Here is a 23,036-nt window from a genome sequence, read left to right on the forward strand (position 1 = left end):
CTCTTTCTCTTCAAATAAAGAAAACCAACCAACCAAACAAAAAAAAGCCCCATACCCAAACCATCATCTATATTTGAATTGGGAAGCTGTATTTTGCCAATTAGCTTGACAGGACACGCATGCAAATAAAGCAGCAAAACACTGCTGAGTGCTGAGGCTGCAGCTATGCTGTGCCCTGAAACACTTCTGCTAGCACCCAGTACTCCCGACCCTGCAGGGATACGAAGGTTTGGAGCAGAGACATGACTGCGAGCTATTTTTACTTAACAGTTGAACTTTGGAAGAGAAGAAGTAAGGGATAATTTCTTTCAGTTGGAGTTTGCACGTTGTGTGACTATTAAAAACTTCAAGACGACTGCTGAGTAAAGACAGCTCCTTGAAGTGCCAGATGGAAAAGAGCGAGAGAACTGCCTGCTGTTTGACACAGAAAGGGGATTTTCGCAAGTCGTGTTTTGGGGTCTTCCCCCAGCCTGCCCTGTTGCTGTGCCAGGCTCTTTGCTGTGCTGCGGTTTCTGTCACGGGGGCCCATCCAAACATGAGATAAGCAGCCCCCTCATTAATTACACAACAGAATACTGGCTTCAAACAGCATCTTCGTCACTCAAACAGCATCACCATCACTTCATTCAGGTCTGCATCACGGCTCCGTGCTGCTGGGATCAGCACGGCTCGGTTCCAGTTCCCGCTCGCCTCGTCCAGTAAGTGTTCTTACGGGCACGGCAAACATTTCTGCTATTCTAGAAATGCGCTGGCTTTTTTGAAAGCTGTCGTGCTTTGTGAAATACGAGTCTGACTGTTTGGTTTGGACGGGAGACCCCTCAATTCATTCTTCCGCAGGGTAGCCGGTCGCGTTATTGCACCCATTTTACATGGATTTCGTTCAATGCCTGTGTTTATACATAGTTGGGAGTCATTGGGAAATGTGAAAAATGCAGAGTATCCTTCAGTTGGCTAAAATTTGAAAAAAGGGAGTTTTTTTTTTCCTGCCAGCAGCTGGAAGGCAGCCAGGTGAAAGTTAACATTCTCACAATACCTTTTTTTTTTTTTTTTTTTTTTTTTTTTTTGTGGGCTAATGGGCAAGTTCAGGGCAGCGTTCTTGCAGGATAAACACCGGGCCGGCCAAGGCTGTGGCACGGCTATTGCTGAGCGTGGAAGCCTTGCCGTTTGCCCTCGCGGTTGTTGCTTTGTTGACGATTTCATGTCATTATTGTTTTCCTGTTTATATTTAAATAATATGTTATTTAACAGGGAGCTGCTGAGGAGAGCCCGGCTGAGGCCCCCGAGCTGCTGCAGGGCCTGGGGCGCCTCTGTTGCGAGGAGAGGCCGGGGGCTGGGGAAAAGAGATGGGGGGGGGGTCCCACCAATGTCCCTAAACTCAGAGCCTGGCACAGGCTGCCCAGAGCCTTGGGGGGGCGCTTTGGGGATCTCCAGGAGCTGCCTGGACTTGGGGCTGGGCCCCCTGCTCGGTGTGGCCCTGCTGGGGCAGGGCTCGGAGCAGAAGGCCCCAGAGGCCCCTGCCAGCCTCGGCCATGCCATGGCTCTGTGGCGTCCTGTTCTGTTACCATTTGGGATGTTGCCTGAGGCAGCACTGTATGAAAAATCAGTGTAATCCAGAGATGACCTCATGCGTGGTAGTGAAACGAGGCAGCGAGTACAGAACTAACTTTCAGAAGCTTTCAGAAGCTCACTAGAGAGGTGTCTGTACAGCAGTGGTGTCTTTCTGACAGTGGCTGAGAAGAGGTGAAGGGGTGAGAAGCAGATCTGCCCTTTCCTCTTGCTCAGCTTTGGGCACCCCTGGTCCTTCAGAAAGAGCAGGCGAGGAGCTGGGCGTGCAGCTGGCGGCTCTGGCTGGCTCCCAGCTTGCAGTCACCACTACTGCTTCGAGCATTGGTAACTTTTATAATCCTAAAGCCTCATCAGATTTTATAAATACATTTTTTGCTTGTCAGAATTCACATCTTTGAACTTCCAGAGTCGCTAAGCAGTTTATGTACTGCAAAAAATATTGCAAAGTGCGTAACTTTGCATACATGGTTTGATCTACTAAGAATATTCAATGCTTTAAGTATTTGTGCAATTTTCTTTTTGATTCTTAAATAGCAGTGTCTCAAAGTAATAGCGTACTCTTGAAGAGCTGTGCAGGAATAGCGGCCTTTCCACCCAGCTGAATGATTATTTTTGAGCTACTCCAAAAACTAGTAATACTGGGTAGGTTAGCTGTGGCCATCTAGGGACAGTTTGGGGAAAGGGAATCAGAAACGTGGAGAATTTTGGAGCTGCTAAATGTCTATAGCTTTCTTGAGCTGTCGTATAAACGTTGTTCTTATTAGAAATCATCTTAGTAATTTAAGATCTTTTCAGCTTGATCATTTTCTACAAGAACGCCTTTTTGCCTTTGAAAGGCTATTTTCCTAGAAAATTTAAGGTTTTTTATTACTGATGCTTGTTTAAAAGGGTAGCAAGTGAGTGTCACGTCTAAAAGTTCCGTTTTTGCTGAGTTCTGAATTGACAAAAGAAGAAAGTCACCGGTGAAACTCGATCTTTTGTGCTTTCTGGATAGGTTGTGACAAGGCCATGTAATTATTCCCCTTCATTCACTGATGTCCCCGAGGTCCTTATGCTCACCGAAACTAGTAAATGACCGTAAAGTTCATTATATGTAGATTTTCCATTTTTCCATGCAGTGAAGGCCCGTTGTCGTGTCGTCTGTACAGTCACATAATTATGGAATCACTAGGATCAGTATGAGCACTTGTAACCTTCTGTTCTCTTATTCAAAATACAGCAAAACAGTAAAATACAAGTGCACTAAGATGTATTCATGGTGGGATTTCCAACTCTCAGATCTGTGACCACGATTTTTCATCAGTTTTAAACCTCTAATGCCTCTTAATATGTTTTCAGAAACTAAGTAGGAAGAAAAGCACTGTTGCTTACTTGGCTAAAATACAGGCGCATTAGGAAACAGAAATCTATTGTCCTGTCTTCAATTTGTATTCATTTAGAACTCAGGTTTTATGGACCTGTTAGCAGGAGATTATTTTTCTCTCTACATTGTAAAGAACAAATACTTGAACTGCGGGTTTTATTGGACATAAATGCCAGTATCTTGGAACTGGCTATATTTAGATATATAGCATTCTTTTCTATTTAACATTTCCTTGCCTCCTTGCATAAAGTAAGCCTGGTTATTCCACAAACACACGTACATGCATGTGTGGACTACGTGCTCCCTAATTTTCAGCACAAACTTCAAACTTTGCTTTTTCTGTAGCACAAAGCGGTAGCATCCCTTTATCATCTCAGAAGCCAAACTCCTCCATACACGTAAAACGTATTAATTACGTCAGATATGTGTGTTCACATCAGCATGTGAGCCGCTGGGGTGCAGATGAGTATCTGCCTGTTCCCAGTGCCCTTGGTTTTGCAGCTAACCCTCGAGCAGCGGGCTGCCTTACCCTGCAAGCAGCTCTGCTGCCTGATTGCAGAACCCCAGTGCAACTCGGTGTGAATAGGGAACAAAAAGCGAGACCTTAGACGAAGACAAAAAATAAAATCCTAATGAAAGATGTGCACTGAATAGTAACTTGCGCTTTCATGTCTACCAACTGTGAAACCTCCGTAAGAATTGCTACTATTGTGCGAGTGTTCCCTCCTTCTTAATAGAGGTGTTCTGTATCCTGTTTTTCTTGTTGACTAGAGAATGACAGCTTTTAGAAGTATTGTAATGATGAAGTGCCATTAGCTGTATACCATTCATGTCTTAAATTGCATCCTTTGTTGTGTTCCTTGCTATTCTTGTAAAATAGTTGGGTATGGTCAGGATCTTGATTTCCAGCACTTCTGCTTTCTTTTTATTTTCTTGTTTTGTAGGTTATTCATTTTTTTTTGTTGTTGAATTATATGTATTTCTGTGATCAGTTGGCATGGAAACATGGCTGCTTTATAGGCCAGTTGCTTTTAGCATTAATTTGCAGGTACTTGTTTTTGAATGTGAAAATGGAAACCATTTATGTTCTTCATCATTCCCCATCATTAATACTTGCATGCTTTCCGACGCAACATAAATTATCTTTCTTTCTGTCTTAAGGGGAAAAATGTACTTTTTTTAAAGTGGAAAAAAACAAAGTACTCTGCTGCTTCACGTACACCATATTAACACGGCAATACTTGGTATAAAAATAATTTCTATATAGATAGCTTGACAGTACAGTGAAGCAAAGACTAACACCAAATCTAACTTTAAAACCAGAAAGCCTATAACACTTTTCACAAACTCTAAGTCTTTTTTTCATGAACCTTACTTTCATTACTCTTCCTCTTTTGATTTCTGAAGAGCCCTGTTTTCTTAGAGGGGTTTGCTGAGTTTCGCTTGAAGAGAAGTTAGCAGTTTGCTTTGATCAGTAGTGAAGAAAATGGAGGAATACTTTTTGCTGTTCTGTGACTTGAGTTAGTGGGGTTTGTGGTTTCTGGAATACCTCGGTATGGGCAGAAGTGAATTTGTAGGCTCTTCTCTGCTCACAGTTGCAGTGGTGACGGGACGCTTCAGTGCCTGCTGCTTGGGGAAAAACAAGTTGCACCGTTACATGTCTTCATAATGAAGAATAGCTGGACTATCGGCCTGTGTTCACATTTATAGAAATCTGAAACTGTCGGATTAGGTACTATTTTAAGTATAGGTAACTACATACCTCATTTAAGACATATTATAAGCAGGTGCAGATTGTCTGCTCTCAGGGTAGTAGCTTTCAACTTCTTTAGGATCAGGTTGAACCTCATTTTAATTTCTAATGGCTAAGACCGTTGTCTGAAGAGTTTATACAGATTGGATATGTGGAATAAAAATAAGATTTGAATTAATTTACTTTGGCTCTTACTTCTTCATCCTGTTCCAGACTTCCAATGCTTTGTTTCGGTAACTGTTTCATAGGGAGCATGCAAAACAAACAAATTCAATCGATAATGCTCTTAACTGTTTCACATACTGTTTTCTTTGCAGAAAGACTTCAGTACAGGAGGTGAGGGCTTTCTGTCTCGCTCTTGGCAGTTTACAGATGAGATTTTCACTAACCCCGATGCAGCTGTGAAAGAAGTTAGGCTGTGCCGCTTCCTGTGTGACAGCATCTCATCACAGGCACAGAATAAACCCATTTCTCTCCCCGCTTTCCCACCCCCCTTCTACTCCATTCTCTCTGATAAACAAATAGATCTTGTTAAGAGCAAAAAATAAACATGTCCCACCCTCTCAGCATCTCGGTGTACTTGTCAGAGTGACTGGAGACAGGATGTCCTTCTTCCCCGGCTGTTGTAAACTGCTCTTTTTTGGTTCCCGTCCTCCCCTGAAGAGCCTGATGGCACTCCTGATCCGGGAAAGGCAGCAGAGAGAACCACGGTGGGGAAAAAAATACGCTATTCATCGACTTAATTGCCATGCAGAATTACTTTTTTTTTTTTTTTTCTTCTGGGTTTGACTGATCACCTCGTATTTTTTCTCTGCAACTCATTTTTTTCAGTACTCGGCTTAGCTTCTTTCTGTGTTCTCAGTTGTTTGTCCAAGTGGCTGTCCTTGTTCCTTTGTCCTTGGTTGTTCTCCTGCAGCGCTCCCAGCTCTCGGTTCTGCCCGACAGAAGACGTAAGCTCACGTAGCAGCTGCCAGTTGTGTGGTTTGGGGTTAGGTGCCCCCAGATTTCAGGACAAAGCTAGTACATTGAGTACGCTTGCTGTCACTTGATCCCAGCTTTATACAACAGTGGGAAGAGAAGGTTTGTCTTGAGTTTGTTTATGGACAGGTTGGATGCTGTCCTCATTGAAATCAGTTCCCCTTCTGCTGGGGAACACTCCCATAGGCTTCTGTGGGTGTTTCACAGACCTCCCAGAGAATTAAACTACCAACTTGTGTTGTCCCTTAAGCATTTCTGACATAAGTTGTTACCACAGCTCTTGTTTGATTAACAGGCATTAAAAAATAAATAGGCTGGCTTAATTTTTGTATTTTATCTAGGTGTTTGGGGAAATACTTACAGAACAAGTATGGAAAGAAAGGTGTCAAAACATAGGTGTCAAACTGTAACCAGAAAAAGGGTTGTATTCTTTGAGGGAAAAATGACTTTGTCTTTTATTAGCTGTGCAGTTTTCAGTATTTCCATTCATTGTACGAGCCATTTGGCTGCTGGGAGATCCTTGTCTTCTGACTTTGTACGATGCCTACCCCAAAGTTGGTTGTCTGCGAGGGAATAATGCAATAAGGGGGTTTCATGGCATTTTGTTAACAAGTTCCTATGTTGCAACTTGCATGCCAGGTAATTTCACAGTCACTAGCATTCAGGAGTTGTTGGCAAGCAAATTCCTGATGAAAATACTTCTAGGAAGCCCGAATGGCATTGGTACTCTTACTCGGAGTAGCAGCTCAGAAAAGCTCCAGAGGGACACATTTTACAAGATATTATGGTGATGTAACCTGTGTAAGAAATAATGATACTAATTAATTATTTTTCCAAAAACTAATTGCAAGTGCATACAGGTGGAGTTGCGTCTTAAAGCATTTCGCTCTCCGAGCAGCACCAGTTCGTCCACCCCTTGTAGCTACCATATATTTTATGTGCTGTGAGGTTCAGACCTGATAAATGATCCTTGTCCGGGGTGCCTGTGGATGTTGGCTTTTCACTGCGAGTTATTTTCCAGATTTCATCTGCTATTCTCAGCACTCGTTTCCCTTCTTCCTAACCGGGATGACAGTCCTGACCCAGAAGGGACAGAAGGAAAGAAAAGATTGATCTTTTGGAATAAAGTCTCTGAGGAAAATACCATGAGAGCTGAAATTTCCTCTGAATTCACTCTGGTGAAATAGCAAGTATGTTATCAAAGTACCTAATAAACACAAATAAAAACAAAAATAAAAAGTGGCAGTAACCAAAGATAGGGAGCAGAAGTAGTAATTTCTCAATTTATTACTTTTGCAGTGATACACCTGCTCTAATTTGGTTTGCTTTACATCTAGAAAATAAGGACAAATCGGTCTCTTGCGAAGATCTGCCTGTTCTGCTGTTGTTTCTCAGCCTCAGGAACAAGGATTTGTGTTTTCTAGCCACATTTTAGAAAATAGTCTAATGCTCTTGATTTCTGGGGGTTGTCAGATAAATATTTTGCAGCTAGCAAGCAAAAAGTTGTAATTTCTTTCTGTTTTTTCAGGAATTGCAGGCAGCAGGAAGCAGTTAGACTTTGATTTCCAGCATCTCTGCTGCGTTCATTTTTCAAACACCAGAAGCAGTTTCAATATAGATTTTAGGTATTTGTGTGAAGTTGGTGATCCTTTATCTTTTGATGATAAAATTCAAAGTGATTTGAACGTTTCCTGTGCCGGAGTGCTTTTAGAAACGTGATGCCCATGCAAGCTGTCCAGCACGGCACTGTTTGCCCTGCTGCTGACATTCCTCCTGTTTTTGCTTTCAGGGTACATAGAAATGGCACAGAACAGGCTGCCTGATTTTGGAAATTCTTCCTCGAGTCTAATACATTTATCTAGTCTCCACTTAGCTCGCTTCTCGATCTGTTGTCACTCTCTCTTTTGTTTTGAAAGGAAGTCGCGGCGGTCCCTTTCGGTAACTGTCCATTTTTCACAAACTGCCGTGCTGCACAACTCTGAGGCTGTCAGAGCGAGAGGGGGAGATGACATTTGGGTGACGCACATGTGCGCCGTGGGCAGGCTTCCTAAATGTCTCTGCCTGCAGGCTGGGGGACACGGGCGCTATCACAAGTTGATTTTTTTAAGATCAGGCATAGATGGAGAAGGCAAGAATAAAACTGCAAACTGACATCTTGACGCTGTTTGCTAGGAAAGGTAATTGTGAACTCATTTCCAAAATACAGTGCTGGATCACACCAAGAATGCACGGTAGGAAAGATGACCTGTTTAGAAATCTTGCCTGTGTGATGAATGAAGGGTACCCTTACGCCTTAAGATCTTGTGACTCCTAACAGAATCGATAATTCCTTTTATAACACTTTCTTGGAGCTGCTGTTTTAGCGCTGATTAAGGCTTTATGCAATTTAGAGAGATGGGACATGATTTGTGCCCTGAAAAATTGATAATTTGAAGCCTTTATCTGCAGACAAAGCATTTTTATGCCTGTGAATGAACCCTTTTCAAGTTGAAAATGATTAAACTACAGAGACTAAAATAAATGCTATAAAGCCTAGTGAAAAAATGCAAATACGGGTCATTTTTAAACACTTCTGACTTCTCACCAGATCAGTGGAAATAACTTAAAGCGTTCAAAAACCTTCTATAAACCCCTTTAGTATGTGGTATGTGTGGGAAGAAATATTTTGCTTGTCTCATCAAGTCATGGGAATAAGTCCCAGTTTTAACTGTGTTTTTCAGTACAGCTTTAACTGTGATATTGGGACCAGAGCCTTTGTAATTGAAACTCAAAATCTACTTGAAGAAAAGCTCAGTAGAACAGCTCTCTTACATCATGTGCTTTTATTATATTATGATTAAATGTAACACGATAATATAAACCCAGCCTTTGCCTTAAACTGCCTGTTTTATTTGGCACTTTGGCTGTTGTTACTGGCCTGTTCTCAGGGAGCTTGTCATTTTCATACATCCTGTTTGCTTACCTTCAAAATGAACATCTTTTTTAGAAAATCCTCTGTATTCAAGGTTGGTTCGGTTAGCATGGGTTAGGTTCCTGCGTACCCAGGATGGGAGGTAGGTGCAAGACTTTGGTTTCATCGTGCTGCAGACTTTCTCCTTTTCCCATTTTTATGATAGAAGGGCTCTCCAGCTTGCAATCCTCATCAGCCATTTGCTTAATATTGATGGAGAATGGCAGAGGTCAGTGGCTGTGGGAGGAACCAAAAAGGGGGAGAAATTCAGAAGAGCTTTAAGGAGCCCTTTACACTGGTTGGGTGTTAGTCAGGGTTGCTTTGGCTTTCAGGAAAACACAAGGGAGTGTAACTGAGGAAAGAGCGTGTTAGCCTCATTTACCAGAAACCATAATACTGTGTTGAACTCCCCCTTTTTAATTACACTGGTCTTAAATATATGTACATATGTATAGCGCAGGCTTTGGAGAATTTTAGCTGTAAATCTTAAGGAAAGTTCCTAGCTCCCCTCCCCTCTTTGCATCCCTACCCAAGAGAATTGTAGTATTTTTGTCACTCTGAGATAGCTAACAATAATAGCACCATGATTTTCAGCTGAAAGTGAAGAGCATTAGATGCTTTCCTAACAATACACGTAAAAAAACCTTACAAAGTAAATGGAGAACTGTGCTCCAGAGGCAGAATACCTCGGTACTGTTATTTTTAGTATCAGTGGAATGTGTTGCGCTGATCTCAAAAAATTAAACCTTGTGAAACTAATTTGATTATCCAAGGCCCCACACTTGCTTATCTTCATCCTTTTTGATAAGGAAAATAAGGAGTGCCACGGGTAATAGTTTAACGTTCTTGGTCAAAGTACAGGTGTGCTGTTAGAGAAATTGCTTTCAGTGTTTGGGATCGGAATAAAGGAAGCCTTTGATGTTGGCTTTGCTTGGGTTATTGGGTTTCTTTCTCGGAGACAGCATCCTGTGCAACATCTAAAATAAGAGAAAAGCACCAAGAGTCGCCATTATAACTTCTGAATATAGTCTGTCGTATTTTGTAGTACATTATTGGCAGCGCCGCTCAAACATCATGTGAAATTAATGCTCCGAAAGCGGCTGTATTGATAGCGCTAGTAGATGGTATTTTTTTCCCCAAGCGTACTTACAGCTCAGGTGGTGGTTTAAAACAAATCCAAACCTGCTGTAATAATACAGCTTACTGTAAGAGCAACATTTTAGGAGGAGAGGGGGAAAAAAGTCTTTTTTATTTCTTCCTAGTTCAAATACATAATATTTTACAGGCGAATCAAGAGCAGCTCCTTGAGTGTATTACGTTGTAAATTAACGTTATGTGGCTGCTCAGCTTTTATGCAATTCACGGCCACGATGCTGATCCTGATAAGATGACAAAGTAAGAAATAAAAGCATTGCTTCCTTTATATTGAACACATGGGTGAAGGAGCTAGGCTAGGGGCTGCTGATGGATCGTGCTTCGCGTGGCCGTGAGGTTCTGTTGTGCCAGCCCCTCTGGGCTTGTGCTCTGTATCCGATGCATTGTCCTCAAAATCTCCAGGACTGCGTCCTTCTGTGGAAAGTGTTTCAGTAAGTCTTGGCATGGTCTGTATTGTTACTGGAATGGCTCGGGGAGTTAATCATGCTGCTCCTATTACAATAGTTGAAGCAGATTGTTTTTCCAGTTCCTGTCAGCAGGAGTTCTCTTGCCTTTTTTTTTTTTTTTTTTTCAAGTCACACCCACCAACCTATAAAGTTTATGGGCTGAAATGTAAGTTCCATTGTATTTTAAACTAAAAGCTTGGGTGTGTGAGGGTGGGTGGCTGCTCCCCCCAGCCTCTTTGGTGGCCGCGCCAAGGTGGCAGCAGCTCTGTGCCCAGGTGTGCTGCGGGGATGCCTCCAGTGCAGGCTTGATTCATGCATTCGGTTCTCTATTTTGGGGATGTGGCCTCGCCAGTAAGGGGAAATCGATGCCTGGAACTTGGTGTGGGCATAAGTGAGGGCTGGAGTGTGCCGATTCCCACCTTGTGCATGTCATAGGGGGCTTCTGCTGGTTCCCAAATAGCTTTGGCCTCAGGCACAGCCTGCAGGCAGGGGCACTTCGCAGCCATCTCAAAACTGGAGTTACAGGAACAAATTTGGCAGCCGTAGCCAGGAGCTCTCTGCAGCTGGGACTGATGGGAGTGTACTCAGGGCAGTTCCACCATCGCTGATTTTTTTTTTTTCCCCGTCCTTCTTCCTTTTCTTGTTACTTACTGCAGCTAAAAATACTCGAAGCAGACCTTTCAACTGTCCTTTAAAATGTTTTTGCCTTTCTCTGGGGCTTGCTTTCATGCATCTGTTACTTGAAAATGGGGCTTCTGCGATGTTCTTTCTTCTGTGTGTTTTATTGCTGACACTTGTGCTTTCTTATTTTAGTACTTGATGTAGTAGTTACTGAATATTGTCATTTGCTTTTGCTTTTTAAACCTTGTTAGACAATTAAAACATTTTACAGCAACTCATTATGTTATTATTGCTTGTTCATTTGACATTAAATAGGTGTGATTCATATTGGTTTTGTTCCTATTTTGAAAAGTATTGGTGAAGATTAGGCATATCATTACAGCCTGCTCCTGAATACGTTGAGTAATTTTTTGACAGATGTGCAATACTTCCAGTTTTCACCTGGATGTTTGAAGTACATGTGTAATTAGTAGAAAGTGATGCCAGATGATTTTATTTCCCCTTAACAGAACTTTATTTCTGATCACTGGCTTTCAAAATCTGTCACGCGGGACATCTGTGTATGTACCCTGACAAGCATTTAGGATTTCATGTACATGCTGCCAGGTATCCGACAAATAAGCGTAGAATTACTAGATGTTTAATAAAGACAGGTTAGGGAACACTAATAAAAAAGACACAACAGAAATGCTCATCCACATAGTTATCAGCCTAATATCTGAGAATGACACATTTATTTTTTTGTGTCACTGTGGAGGAGTAATGAGAAATCATGACTCCAGGTCCCAGGAACAGCAGGGAAATGTGACATTTTATAAACAGAAATTACTGGCTTACTTTCTTCAGATAATATTAAAAGGGAAGATCAAATAAGCTGGTGGCATGGAAATATTCTCTGCTTAGGGCTTTGTACTGGATGCTGTAGAAATCTTCTTGGGATACCCATGCTGATTCCTCACAAGTGGTAAAATAATGATGTGATGTATTCATAAGTCTCTACCGTGGAAGTCTGTGGATGAGGGTGGTAATTAGAGATAGCAGTGCTGTTGCATTTTGTGTAAGGGAAAGAGCAGCGAGTGTCCCGGAGAGCGGCTGGGTGTATTTCAGTCTTTGCAATTAGCAAGAGGATATATGTGGGTGTGACTGCTGTGCACATCATTGGGTCAGCACAGCGCCGGAAACCACTTCTATTTTTCTTGGTCTCTTGCAAATTAAAAAGAAAAGAAGGAAGATGACTTGTTTTTACTGGGTTTAGGTAAATAAAAAAGCACAGAGTGCTATAGTATTCATCATCTATGCTTTTTCAGGGTGCTTAGCATTCACTTCCAAGCCCTGTAGACTTCAGCAGAGACTGTACATATGCTTTAAGTGAAGCTAATGCTTAGTTTTCTCTTACATGTATGCTACGAAGTCCAAATCTTATTCCTTTGAAAATCAGCTTGGGATTGTTCCCATTAATTTCAGTAAGATTTACAGCAGGTTCCCACAATCTTAAGAAGCATAGTTAGAAACCTTTAATGAGAAAAGACAAAAAGTCATCTACTAAGAAATTCAGGCTTGCAAGGCTAGCTACCACTTTTTTGTATGCTCTGCTTGTTGGTGCTGTTGTATATTTACCCCATACCCAAAGTCTTAATCCCACATCCCAAGTCATGGGAGATGACAACCTGCTTTTGCTGAAGGCAATGCCAAAAGATGCTGGATCTGATTCTGGTGGAATCAGGACATTCGTTTTGCATATTCAGCAAAATTTTTACATGCTGGTAAGCACTCTTTTTTTCCCCCTCCCCTCTCGCATCTACATGTATTTCACTGATCCGTGTACCTGCATTTCATTTCAAAGTTTATTTCTACTTGATTGCTTTTTAGTTTTGTTCTACCTCGAATCTAAATGTCACCTGAGGTCACGGCACACACAGGAACGAGCCTACCAAAACAAAGTCCAAAATTTAAAAATGCATTACGTGTCAGGAGCCATAACATATGCTTTTTAAGTATGGCATTTCTGGGAATTTTAATAGCGCATTTTGGCAAATCTAATTCATAACAGCTTCTGTGTTCATGTTCTGAGAGGGATATTTTTTGTTTGTTTTGACAACTTGTTCTTTATTTGAATTAATATTAACATTTATTTTAAAAAAACATGGTATTTTTTTGGAGGACTCCTGGTAAATAAGTGACAGCTCTGACTACATTTATAGCCTAGGTAAGAATATAAAGCGAAGGTAAATGCCAGAGGGGATTAGTCTTGTGTTACATGTGCAAGATTGTAAATTAGTTGAATGTCCAACCTGTCATTTTAGGGTCTTGTTTTTGTAAATATAGATCAGATTTTTCAGCAGTTTGCATTTTTTTTAAAAACCGAAATCCCTTTGATGTTTTTACTGTGTGTAAGGGAAGTTTTGTAGGGAAAAATCTTTTAAAAGGACATTGTCAAGGGAGTTTTCCTGCTTGTTTAATCCTTGCACTTGTGAGGATCCTCAGAAACGTGAAAATGTAAAGTCCCCTTCCCAAGGCTGCTGTTCTCCATTTCATGTACTATTGGTTTGTCATTATAGGGTTACTGATAAGTGTTGTGCTTTTTGGCATTGATGTATTTTTCAGAAAAAAGAATTGAAGCATTTGTTTTGAAAAAAGAACAGCACATTTAAAGAATTACATGGACTTTGCAAACAGATTTAAGAAAATGAAAGGTAGGTCAAACTTTGGGCCTACAAACCTGACAATGTCCTTTACTTACAACGTGTATGCCTTATTTGAGAGACAGTCGTGATCCTAATGATGTCATGTTAATCAGCAGCAGAAAAATGTGAAAATAACATTGCTAATCCTCTTTACTCTTAATAGCTTATCTTGTTGCGTTTGGTATGTTTTCTCATGTCAGCGAACGCTGACAGACTGCTTTGAGATCTCTGTTGTGCGGCCTGATGACTTTAATTACTGTCGGCCCCTGACATAAATGGCTGTTTTGGGAAAGGCTTAAAACAAGCTAAAAGGGCCCAGAATATGTCAGGGCGAACCCTCCTACCCTCCAGTGGCCTCCAAAGCCGCTGTGCCCTGGCAGCTCGGCGCGCTGAGGTGCGCCTTTGTTTCAGGAGGGGCAGGTAGGCCTCAGGAGGGGGAGGAAACCACCACGCTTGGGTAGGTCTTTGTTTTCTTTCAAGTATTTAACCAAAAAAAAATGACATCTAGGGCTAAGGCTGGGCTGATAATTCGTAAGTCACCACACAGGCAGAGGTGTGGAGGCGGTAGTTGGCGAGCCTCCCCCTCAGGTTTTGGTTACAAGAGCTGAGGGATAAGTTCGTCGATCCTCTGGTTTGCAAGCGCTGGGCTGACCTCTGATCGATCGGGCACACGGCTGAAAGCTGCTGTGTGAATTTTTCAAGCTTTTTCCATAAAGGCTGGACCAGAAAAGGGTTTAGATGCTGTTTTTGTAGAGCAGCTAGTCCAAATTGTCGGTCTCAAAAGGCACTTCTGCCGTCCATCCATAACAGCTGTGCGCCACGCTGTGACCGCTCTGTCCACATGCACCCTACATGTGGTATTATTTTAGAAAAATTCCAGCAGTCACTGGCACGGGAGCTGCTACTGGGGCAAGAGCTTCACCACCAGATTATTTCCATAGTGAGGAACAAAAAAACCCAAACCCACTCATAGCTGGATTGAGCATACTTTAAGGCTAACCTTTGGGGATAACCCTTTGAGGGTAGCCTTTGCTTTCCTTAAATACATTTAGATAACCTTAAGGGCCTGACTTCTACGCAGCCAACCACCACGTTCAGAGTAAAGGCTTCTCACTCCATCCTCGGTAGTCTCTCCGGTGCTTGGCTCTCAGCACGGTGCTACGGGAGATCACACGCTCTCCTCGCATCCCTGCTCACCTAGGCAAAAGCTTTGCCACAAGAGTGGTGCCGACTGGTCCAGGTACGTCTCTTTACAATGCACCTGCTTGTCCTGCTCTGGTGCTGTGTGTGTCCTGACAGTCCCTGGTATGTTAATGGCCGGTGGCAGCACAGCAGGTGTGGTGGAAAACCAGCAGCCAAATGGGGAAGGGTGCAGATGCAGTGAGAAGCTTTGACTTTGAGTTTCCTGGCTTCTGTGAGCACAAGTCAGACCCTTAATGTTGTTTTAATGTATTGTTTGTGTTTAATTTTTTAGTAAAAATTTGAACACGATCCAGGCTACAGAGGTTGCAGTGGATAAGAAGTTTAAAAGCTTTGGTTCAAGATTACAGGAGGCTGCAAGAAAAGTTAAAGACATGGAAATGAGGATCGAATGACAGGCTGCTATTTTGCCTCAGAATACTGAAGATTGTAAAGCATTGAGAAATCGAATTCATGACCCTGGAAATCAAGCTCAGATTAAGAAATGTCAGGTTGGTAGGGGTTCCTGAAAGTCTCAAGTTAGGATAAACTGAGATTGTTTTCCCTTAACAAAGGTTCTAGGATGTGGGGGTGGATGGTATACTTGTTATTGTCTGTGTTATATAAAATGCTACCATACTTAAATAAGCCAACTAAGTGAAATTTATTTATTTATTTTTTAAAAAAACTGAGTTTTGTGCTTGTGGTTCTGAATGTTGCTTTTGACCAGTTTACAGTCATACTCCTCTCTGGCACTGAGCTGCATGATTTACTGTTAATGCAGGAATGGAAAATACTGCTGTTAAATACACATTGCTTTATCCTGCCACACCAAGGGTCTGCTGCAAAACCAAGCATGGGGTGCAGTGTGACATTTCTAGATAAGAACCAGGCCGAACATATCTAAATGGTGAAAGAAGTAGTTTTTCGTTCAAACAGTTCTGATTCATAGCGAAACTGTGTCTTTGCAAATGTAAACTTTAAATAGTGACTGCCACTGTGATTAAGTTACTGTAAGCTTACTGAAGTGTTGAGTTATTGTCTGCGATTTAGTGATACGGTATTTAGGCAGAAAGATTGTGCAACAGGAAGTCCATGCTGAAGTTCTGAGAGGATTTTGGCAAGCAAAGGTTTGTGGGGTTTTTGTGGTCAAGGTCACTGGGTATATTTGAGTTCTGGGGACTCTGTTAACAAGCCTGAGATACTCCTGGGGAGGGTTACCCTCCCACTTGTTTTTCTGACTTCAGTTCTTATATTTTGGGGCTTGGTCTGGCATGCTACTTAGCAACAACATCAGACAAGAGTCCCTTGGTTCAAATGGGTAGTTACACTGGCCTAAGGGAAAAAGAGAGCACAGCCTTAGGTATTTTAGATGAATTGTTCTTTTTAAAGAGCTGTGTTAGTTCTGTGGTACTGTATTTTTCTGAGAGAGTTCTAGATGGAAGAGTGATTCTTGAAGGGGACAGCTTTTAATCTTGTTATCTCTTTGGACTGTGTGCACTCCTCTGTTGACAGAGATGCTTCTGCTGTAGCTCTGGGGGAAATGAACTATGTCATGTTCTTCCTCCATTTTCAACAGCTTTAGGATCAAAGTTCTATACATTTTCTCTTATTTACTTGAGCTTGGATTCAGACTTGTCATTGAAATCCTGGTTTTGCCGGACTGACAGTTAAGAAGCTGACCATAACATCTCGCTTGTAAAACAAGCACAGTTGTTATATTCAATATGAACAGGGCTTGCAATGTCATTTTTACATTTATGTTTCAAAACATAATTGCATTTTATTAATGCTATTACATACACTATTCTGAAAGAAACATGAACAAGTCTGTAACATGCTTTACTTTAGGGTGTTTCAAAGTAAATTTAATATGGGGTTTTATAATTAAGTTCCCATTAAAAGATAGTAATTATTCTTGGGATAAATATGTAGCATTTGCATTGTGTATTCGTGCTGTGTTTGTCCTGTGCCACATTATTAGTGTGTGGTTAGTTTATTAAAAATGACTGTATGAAGGTTATGTGGCCACTTCTGGTTCAGATGCGTAACAACAAGCAGTAAGTTAGTAAGATGCAGGATTTCTGAAAATGATATTAAAAATGCTCCCATTTCATTTTGGTGGTTGGATATTAAGCGCTGGTTTAGAAATAATTGGTGAGATTTTTCTGTGCACCAGAATCGATGGATTTGTAACGCAGAATATTTGCCATGAGTGTTGTACCCATGGAAAACTTTGTTGGTGAATACTTTTCACATCTGAATGCCTGTCTGCTATGGTGAGAATGCTGCAGGTGCACTCCTGTTGGCATAATCAGTTGTTGAAAGACATTAAGACTAATATGAAAAAGAACCAAATGTAGTTCAGTGATCAAATGCAGAAGGACTGGTGAGGATCTGTTGTCTGTCTGCCTTCAGTCTGAAAGATCCTTTTGCTGCTGAATAAGCAATTAAGCATTATGCAGTTACAGTTAAATTAAAGCCAGCTGCCCTTTTTATAAGTTTTCCAGGTAGGGCACTAGCTGCAAGTACATGCATGTAGGAAAAATTCCAGTGACCCTTGTTGAGCTGTCTTCAAGTCTAAAAACCATTTGAAGAGGTAAAGAACTTGAATGCCAGATGACAGGAAGCCCTAGCCCGAGCCTTACTGCATTGGGTAGGGGTGCACATGAAATTTATGGGTGCAGGCTAGACAGGTAATTGAGGCTGAAGGTAATGATCTCCTTGGTGCAGCTCCTTCAGCACTAGATTTGGGCTTGGCCCCAGCAGGGAAGTAATGTGCTACTTCTGTTGACTTGTGAAAATCCCTTTTCCCAACAGCTGTTTTCCTTCACTGGGTATCTTGTATGCAGAACTGGGACTCTACTAATTTTCCATCCACTTACAATGCAGATGAGTCTTTCAGGGCTTGCTTTGTGATGCAGTCTGAGGCTTCAGATGCAGGGATTTCTAATAGGAGGTAGCTGGGGAACCTCAGTCCTTCTGCATTCATATTGGGCTAATTCATATTACCAAGCAATAAGCAAAATTTTAAAATTCACACTGCAGCAAATGTATGTTGTTGACATTTGCATACAAGAAATATCTAGCCTGCTTCACTCTGCAGTGTTTAAAACTACTTGTTTTGAAAGACGAAAAATCATGTACTGTATTCTTGTTTTCATTTTTCTTTCTCTCTTCAGGAAGTCCCTTTTTTCCACCCACGCTTAACTACTTTTGTGTAAATGTAATGGTTTAATATTATTCCCTTGAGTACTTTTGTATATTTATAGCATCTATACAGTAAAAAGATGCTCTCTGAATATCCTGCTGTAAGGATTACTTTTCATTTTAAGACGCCATAAAGAGGATATAAATTAAGGCTGCACTTTGAACTGATTTTTCTCTCCCCCACATGTTTAACGTGTTTATTTGTCACTCTACAATGTTCCAAGTGTGATGCTGGTTTAAGGATGGGCGTTTTGCTCACATTTTGTCAGAGAGCTTTCAGTGGTGGATTAAGTATGATGCATTAATTTGAATCTTACAGAATCATTGTGTAAAATTTATGAGTTTAAGCAGGCCTACGTAGATTAGCACTAAGCCTGTGTACTTGGACAGTGGATCCTCAGTAAATACACATTTTTGCTGCTGTAGGTTTTTTCAGTTAAATTTTAGTGTCAGCAGATTATAGTGATATATGTAAATTGAATACTCAACTCCTTACTGAATTGCGTATGGTATTCCATCAGCGACGTTCTTACAAGCCTGGACAAGATTGTTCTCACTCTGTCTAGAGCTCACAAAGGTGTGGAATCCAATCAAAATATGAATCTTGGATAAGATTGCACAGACACTTCTTAATAGTGCAGTGAGGGTGTCTGTTTAAAAAATTATGCTATTCCCTTAACATTTTTGACGATCTTTTATTGTTCAGCCTCCTGAGCCTTCACTGCATTTTCTTTAGGGGTCTATGTTTGTTAACCATAAAATTTGTTGCTGTTTTTATTCGCTCTAAATCTTTTTCTGCCATCAGAATAAAGAGGCTAGCTATAATGTGTTTTTGTTATATTTACATCCCTTGAATAACTCATCTTCTCTGTTTCTTCATAGGCATTCGACCTCCGATCATGAATGGGCCCATGCACCCACGCCCTTTGGTAGCATTGCTGGATGGCAGGGATTGTACAGTAGAAATGCCTATTCTGAAGGATGTAGCCACGGTGGCATTTTGTGATGCTCAGTCTACACAAGAAATTCACGAAAAGGTAATATTACAAAGATGTAATTTAATAATTATTAAAGTATCTTCTTTTTCTAAAATAATGAATAGATCCGGTGTTAGCTATGAAAATGCCTTAGGCACTGCAGTTTGGTTAATTGTTGATTAGAAATGACCACCAGATCATTAAGGTAATAAATGATGAACAAAGACAAATGTATCCGTTGAAGTATGTTTCTGTGCAGCATATCTGTGGCTGGATGTTGTCCATATGCTTACCAGCTGAATTAGATTCATGGAGAGAGTTAAATCAGGGAAAATTATATTATTACATGATATTTTGAAATGCTTCTTGGAAACACTGTTGCTAAGCTGTCAACTGGAAAGCCAAATATTAGTGTCAGATTGGAAGTTCTTCTCACAGCCAAACTTCTCTGCTTAGCCAAGGAATTGTGCAGATTGGATTAGAAGGCTGCATGCGCTGCAAATTGACGCTGGAAAAGAGTTTTGGAACAAATGCTAACAAAAAATGTATTTAGAAAATGAATTTAAGAAATGCATTGTGTGTGTTATCCCAAAAGTTTGTACCTTACCTATGATTTGGGCAGGTGTAAAACAACCAGTTGTTCTTAATATTGTCAAAGGTTTTCTCGTTTTCTTAGAGGGATACCCATTTTTTGTGATGATAGCTGAGGATACCAGCTGGCACATATGCCTGAATTTTCTCTTCAGAGACTTCTTTCAGCACAAAGGCCTAGCATCTACCCCAAATCTTTGCTGCTCTCCAGGCAGCAATAGAGCCTTTTCACATCCATATTTCTGCAGAGGTAGAATTAATTTGATGAAGTTATTGTTGGCTGGCAGAGTAAGCCTCAAATGTCAAGTATTCCTTCACCTGATGAAGGATGAAACCAGCTTCTGTGGAGGTAAAAAAAAAAAAAAAAAAATCGTAATAAATATGACAGCAAAGGAGGGCAATCAGGGGTCTCTTCCAGGGGAATTTATTTTCCTCCTCTTCAGTGAAGATCCATGATAGACAAGTACAATCAAAGTATTAACTTAAAGGCTTGTTGGGTGAGTGTCTAAATCCACTTCTGTGAACAGTGCCTGTGGTTTGTGTGTACTGCTGAGTGCGCTTCAGCTGTGAAGGAATTCTGTCAGCTGAACTGAGGTGCACCGATATTCCTGCTTCTCTACAAATACATCGTTGGACTCGTTCTATGCTAATTATGGTAATCCTCAGGCTTGTTACAGGTTTTCAGAACCTTTTCACTAACTTGTAATTGCTTATTTGCTTTTCATTTTCTTACGTAGCACTGTTTAAACATTTTAGAGCCTGGTGTCTGTATATAATGGGAGACTTGATCTTTTCTTTGACTTTCTTACAAAGCCAGCCACTTGCAAATAATACTGATACAATAATTTCCCATCTGGCATTAGGTGAATAAACTTTTTTTCTGTAGTTCCTTTCACGTCAGCATCTTCTTGGTGAGAACTCGCCAACAAACAATTCAGCTTGTAATTATCTAAGAAAAATATTGTTATACAGTAAAAAAAAATTAAAAAATCATTGTTAAAGCTTTGAAAATTTTTAAGAGCTACTGTTGCATTTTTCCTTTTTTTTTTTTTTTTTTTTTTTTCCCCAACACTGAAAGAGAAGACTGAAGAGGCTTTTACTCTGTATGATACAGCAAGCTAGAATAGCTGATTCTCATGCTTCAGGCAAACATAAGAGATGAATCCCCTCTCCTGAAGCCCTGCATGTAGTTCCTCAGTGGCTCTCTGCAGACAGATTTCCTGTCTAACCTTCACCCCTCTCCCCATATAGGAATATGCTGTTCCCCTATAGAACATTAGTCAAGAATGATCTTTGAAGTTGTTTTTGGCATCATCAATACTGACTGAATGTCACTAACTTGTTTTGTTCAGCTACTTTTTAGATAGGAAATAATTCTAATGTGAATAGGAGAGTGGAAAAGAAAAAAAATAATTGTTCCTACCAGGAAATCTGCATTCCAAACACCTTCTTTTCAGTTCATTAGTTGTTTCTCACAGGATAGTTAAGACTTCTCAGGTTATTCTTGAATTGTAGGCTAGAATCAGTGTTGGAAAATTTATAGTTCATGACTTCTTTAATGCACTTGCACAGTCATATAGAAAGCCATCTTTATAGTTGGCAGTCAGGGGGATGGAATAATCTCAAAGTCTGTTTTGTTGTGACATTAAGTTTTGAAAGAGTAAAATTTTACTGAAACGGAATGCAAATTTCAACCTGGTTTTTACCATCTCTTGAAGGAGACCAGTGTTTTCGCTGTGCATGTGACCAGGACTATTCACTATTGCGGCAGTGAAAGAGAACCTGGAAGTAATGAGAGAACAAATGCAAAAAAATAAAAACTTCTCTGTATTCATAAGTAATTTGACATGCTATTTTTTGTAAAAAAGAGTTAATTTGTAAGGGTCAAAACCAGTAACAATAATCTAAGTATAATACTGTTCTTTCATTTAAAGAACTACTTAACCCAACCATTTTTTTCTCATTTTTATGTATTCAGAATTAAAATGTAACATAATGCTTTATTTCTGTCTTGTCTATTTTTCATCATGTTTAAGTTGTTTTTATCTTACTGTTCTCTGCCTCATGCCATTGTCAGACATGTGATACATGAAATAGCTAGATTCTAGTGACAAGGACTAAATAGTGGGTGGAGAATAAGAAATACAAACGCTGTTTCACTCCCTTAATAGGTAAGAGCAATCTGCTCTTCAGGTGAATGCTGACAGCTGCACCATCTGTATGGTCTTCTGCTTTGTTTACTGAAATCAACATATTTTTTTTTCTGATGCAGCAAGGCTGGGGAATTCCTGAGTGACATGAATGCCTTTCCTTAGAAACACTAAATATTTTCTCTTATCAGCGGTGTGTAGCAAATGAATTTTTCAGATCTTGAGACTGAAAGTCAGAACGTGCATCTCAAAATGTAGTTTTGGAAAAGTATTTAAAGTAACTGAAACTTGATGAGTAACAGGTAATCTGTTGTTGATCTTCACAAGAGTGTATTCAGCTCATATACTTAAGTTTGCTTCCTTTTCTTCTTATCACGTCAAACCAATTCATTCTTCGTGAACTCAGTCATTTATCTGGAAAATGTGTTTTCACTAGCAACCAGTATGTTGTCATAATAGAGCTTTTCGCAAGTCAAAAGGGTGATGAAGTCCAAAAATGTTTGAATTTACAAAGTGTTTGCCAGGTGATAGGTTTCTGCAGCAAAAATCACAAACCCTAATCCATTTTCATATTGTTAAAGTAATATAAGGTAGATCAATTTAATGAAGTGCTGAGCACTGCTTACTTCCATGTGAAAAAAGCGTTCACTTTTTACCTCCACTGTTCACGTGCAGTGAAAAAATGACTGTTTCCAAACCATATTTGAGGTACAGGAGAGAATATCTTTATTTTTGTCCTGCTTGTTGAATACCTTATTTGGAAATGTAGTTTTAATAAATCTTCAGAAAAAGGTTTAAGATTAGAGGTTGCATGTTTAAAGCAACATCTAAAATGTTTGTAGATTTGTAATGCATATTCCTGGCTGTTCTAAATGGCATTGCCTAGTTAATTAAGATGCAGGTTTTAGATAACAGCTGTTAATTTGCCTAGATCTGGCATTAACTCGGCTTGCGTGGTGATGTCTGATCATAGGGAAGTGAGGGGTCAGCGCTTGGGCAGTAAACATTTTGGAAAACAAGAGGGATTTTTGATGGTCGTAAGAGGGTTTCAGGGACAAGATGATAGTTTACATTTCTGTTTTAAGATGGCTAGACAATAAAGGAAATAAAGAGGGGAAAAAAAAAAGAGGGTTGTGTAGTAGTTCCTTGAGACAGATACCAACAGACCACAGAGATTACATTTTTTCAGAGAAGCAGGGAGGCTGAGAGGTCTTAACACATGTAGTGAGAAGGAAAAGAAATTAGGATTTGAATGCCACTGGAATGGGTGAAAAGCAGGACGTTAGCAAATGCTGTTATACCTTAGTATGTGTGCTAGTTAAGGAAAGTTTTCATCAGATCGGGTAATGCCTCACTTTCAGTTCTGTAGTGATTTCCTTATGTCAAAGAGTTTATTCGTCATTCTCTTTTTAT

General features: G+C 40.4%; 1 protein-coding gene across 9 annotated transcripts in view; it reads left to right on the forward strand.

Moving 5' to 3' along the window:
• Nucleotides 1-23,036, forward strand: part of CTBP1 (C-terminal binding protein 1) — a 228,587-nt gene that overhangs the window by 171,317 nt on the left and 34,234 nt on the right. For 4 of the 9 annotated variants that reach the window (XM_032187044.1, XM_032187042.1, XM_032187043.1 and 1 more), the window contains one exon: nucleotides 18,788-18,942. In XM_032187044.1, coding sequence (XP_032042935.1) covers nucleotides 18,788-18,942 — 155 coding nt within the window. Of the gene's footprint in view, nucleotides 1-13,436; nucleotides 13,526-14,990; nucleotides 15,208-18,787; nucleotides 18,943-23,036 lie in introns of those variants that run through there. The other 5 variants (XM_032187049.1, XM_032187051.1, XM_032187047.1 and 2 more) reach the window with 3 other exon arrangements.

Source organism: Aythya fuligula, chromosome 4, assembly GCF_009819795.1.
Source record: "Aythya fuligula isolate bAytFul2 chromosome 4, bAytFul2.pri, whole genome shotgun sequence".
Lineage (NCBI taxonomy): Eukaryota > Metazoa > Chordata > Aves > Anseriformes > Anatidae > Aythya > Aythya fuligula.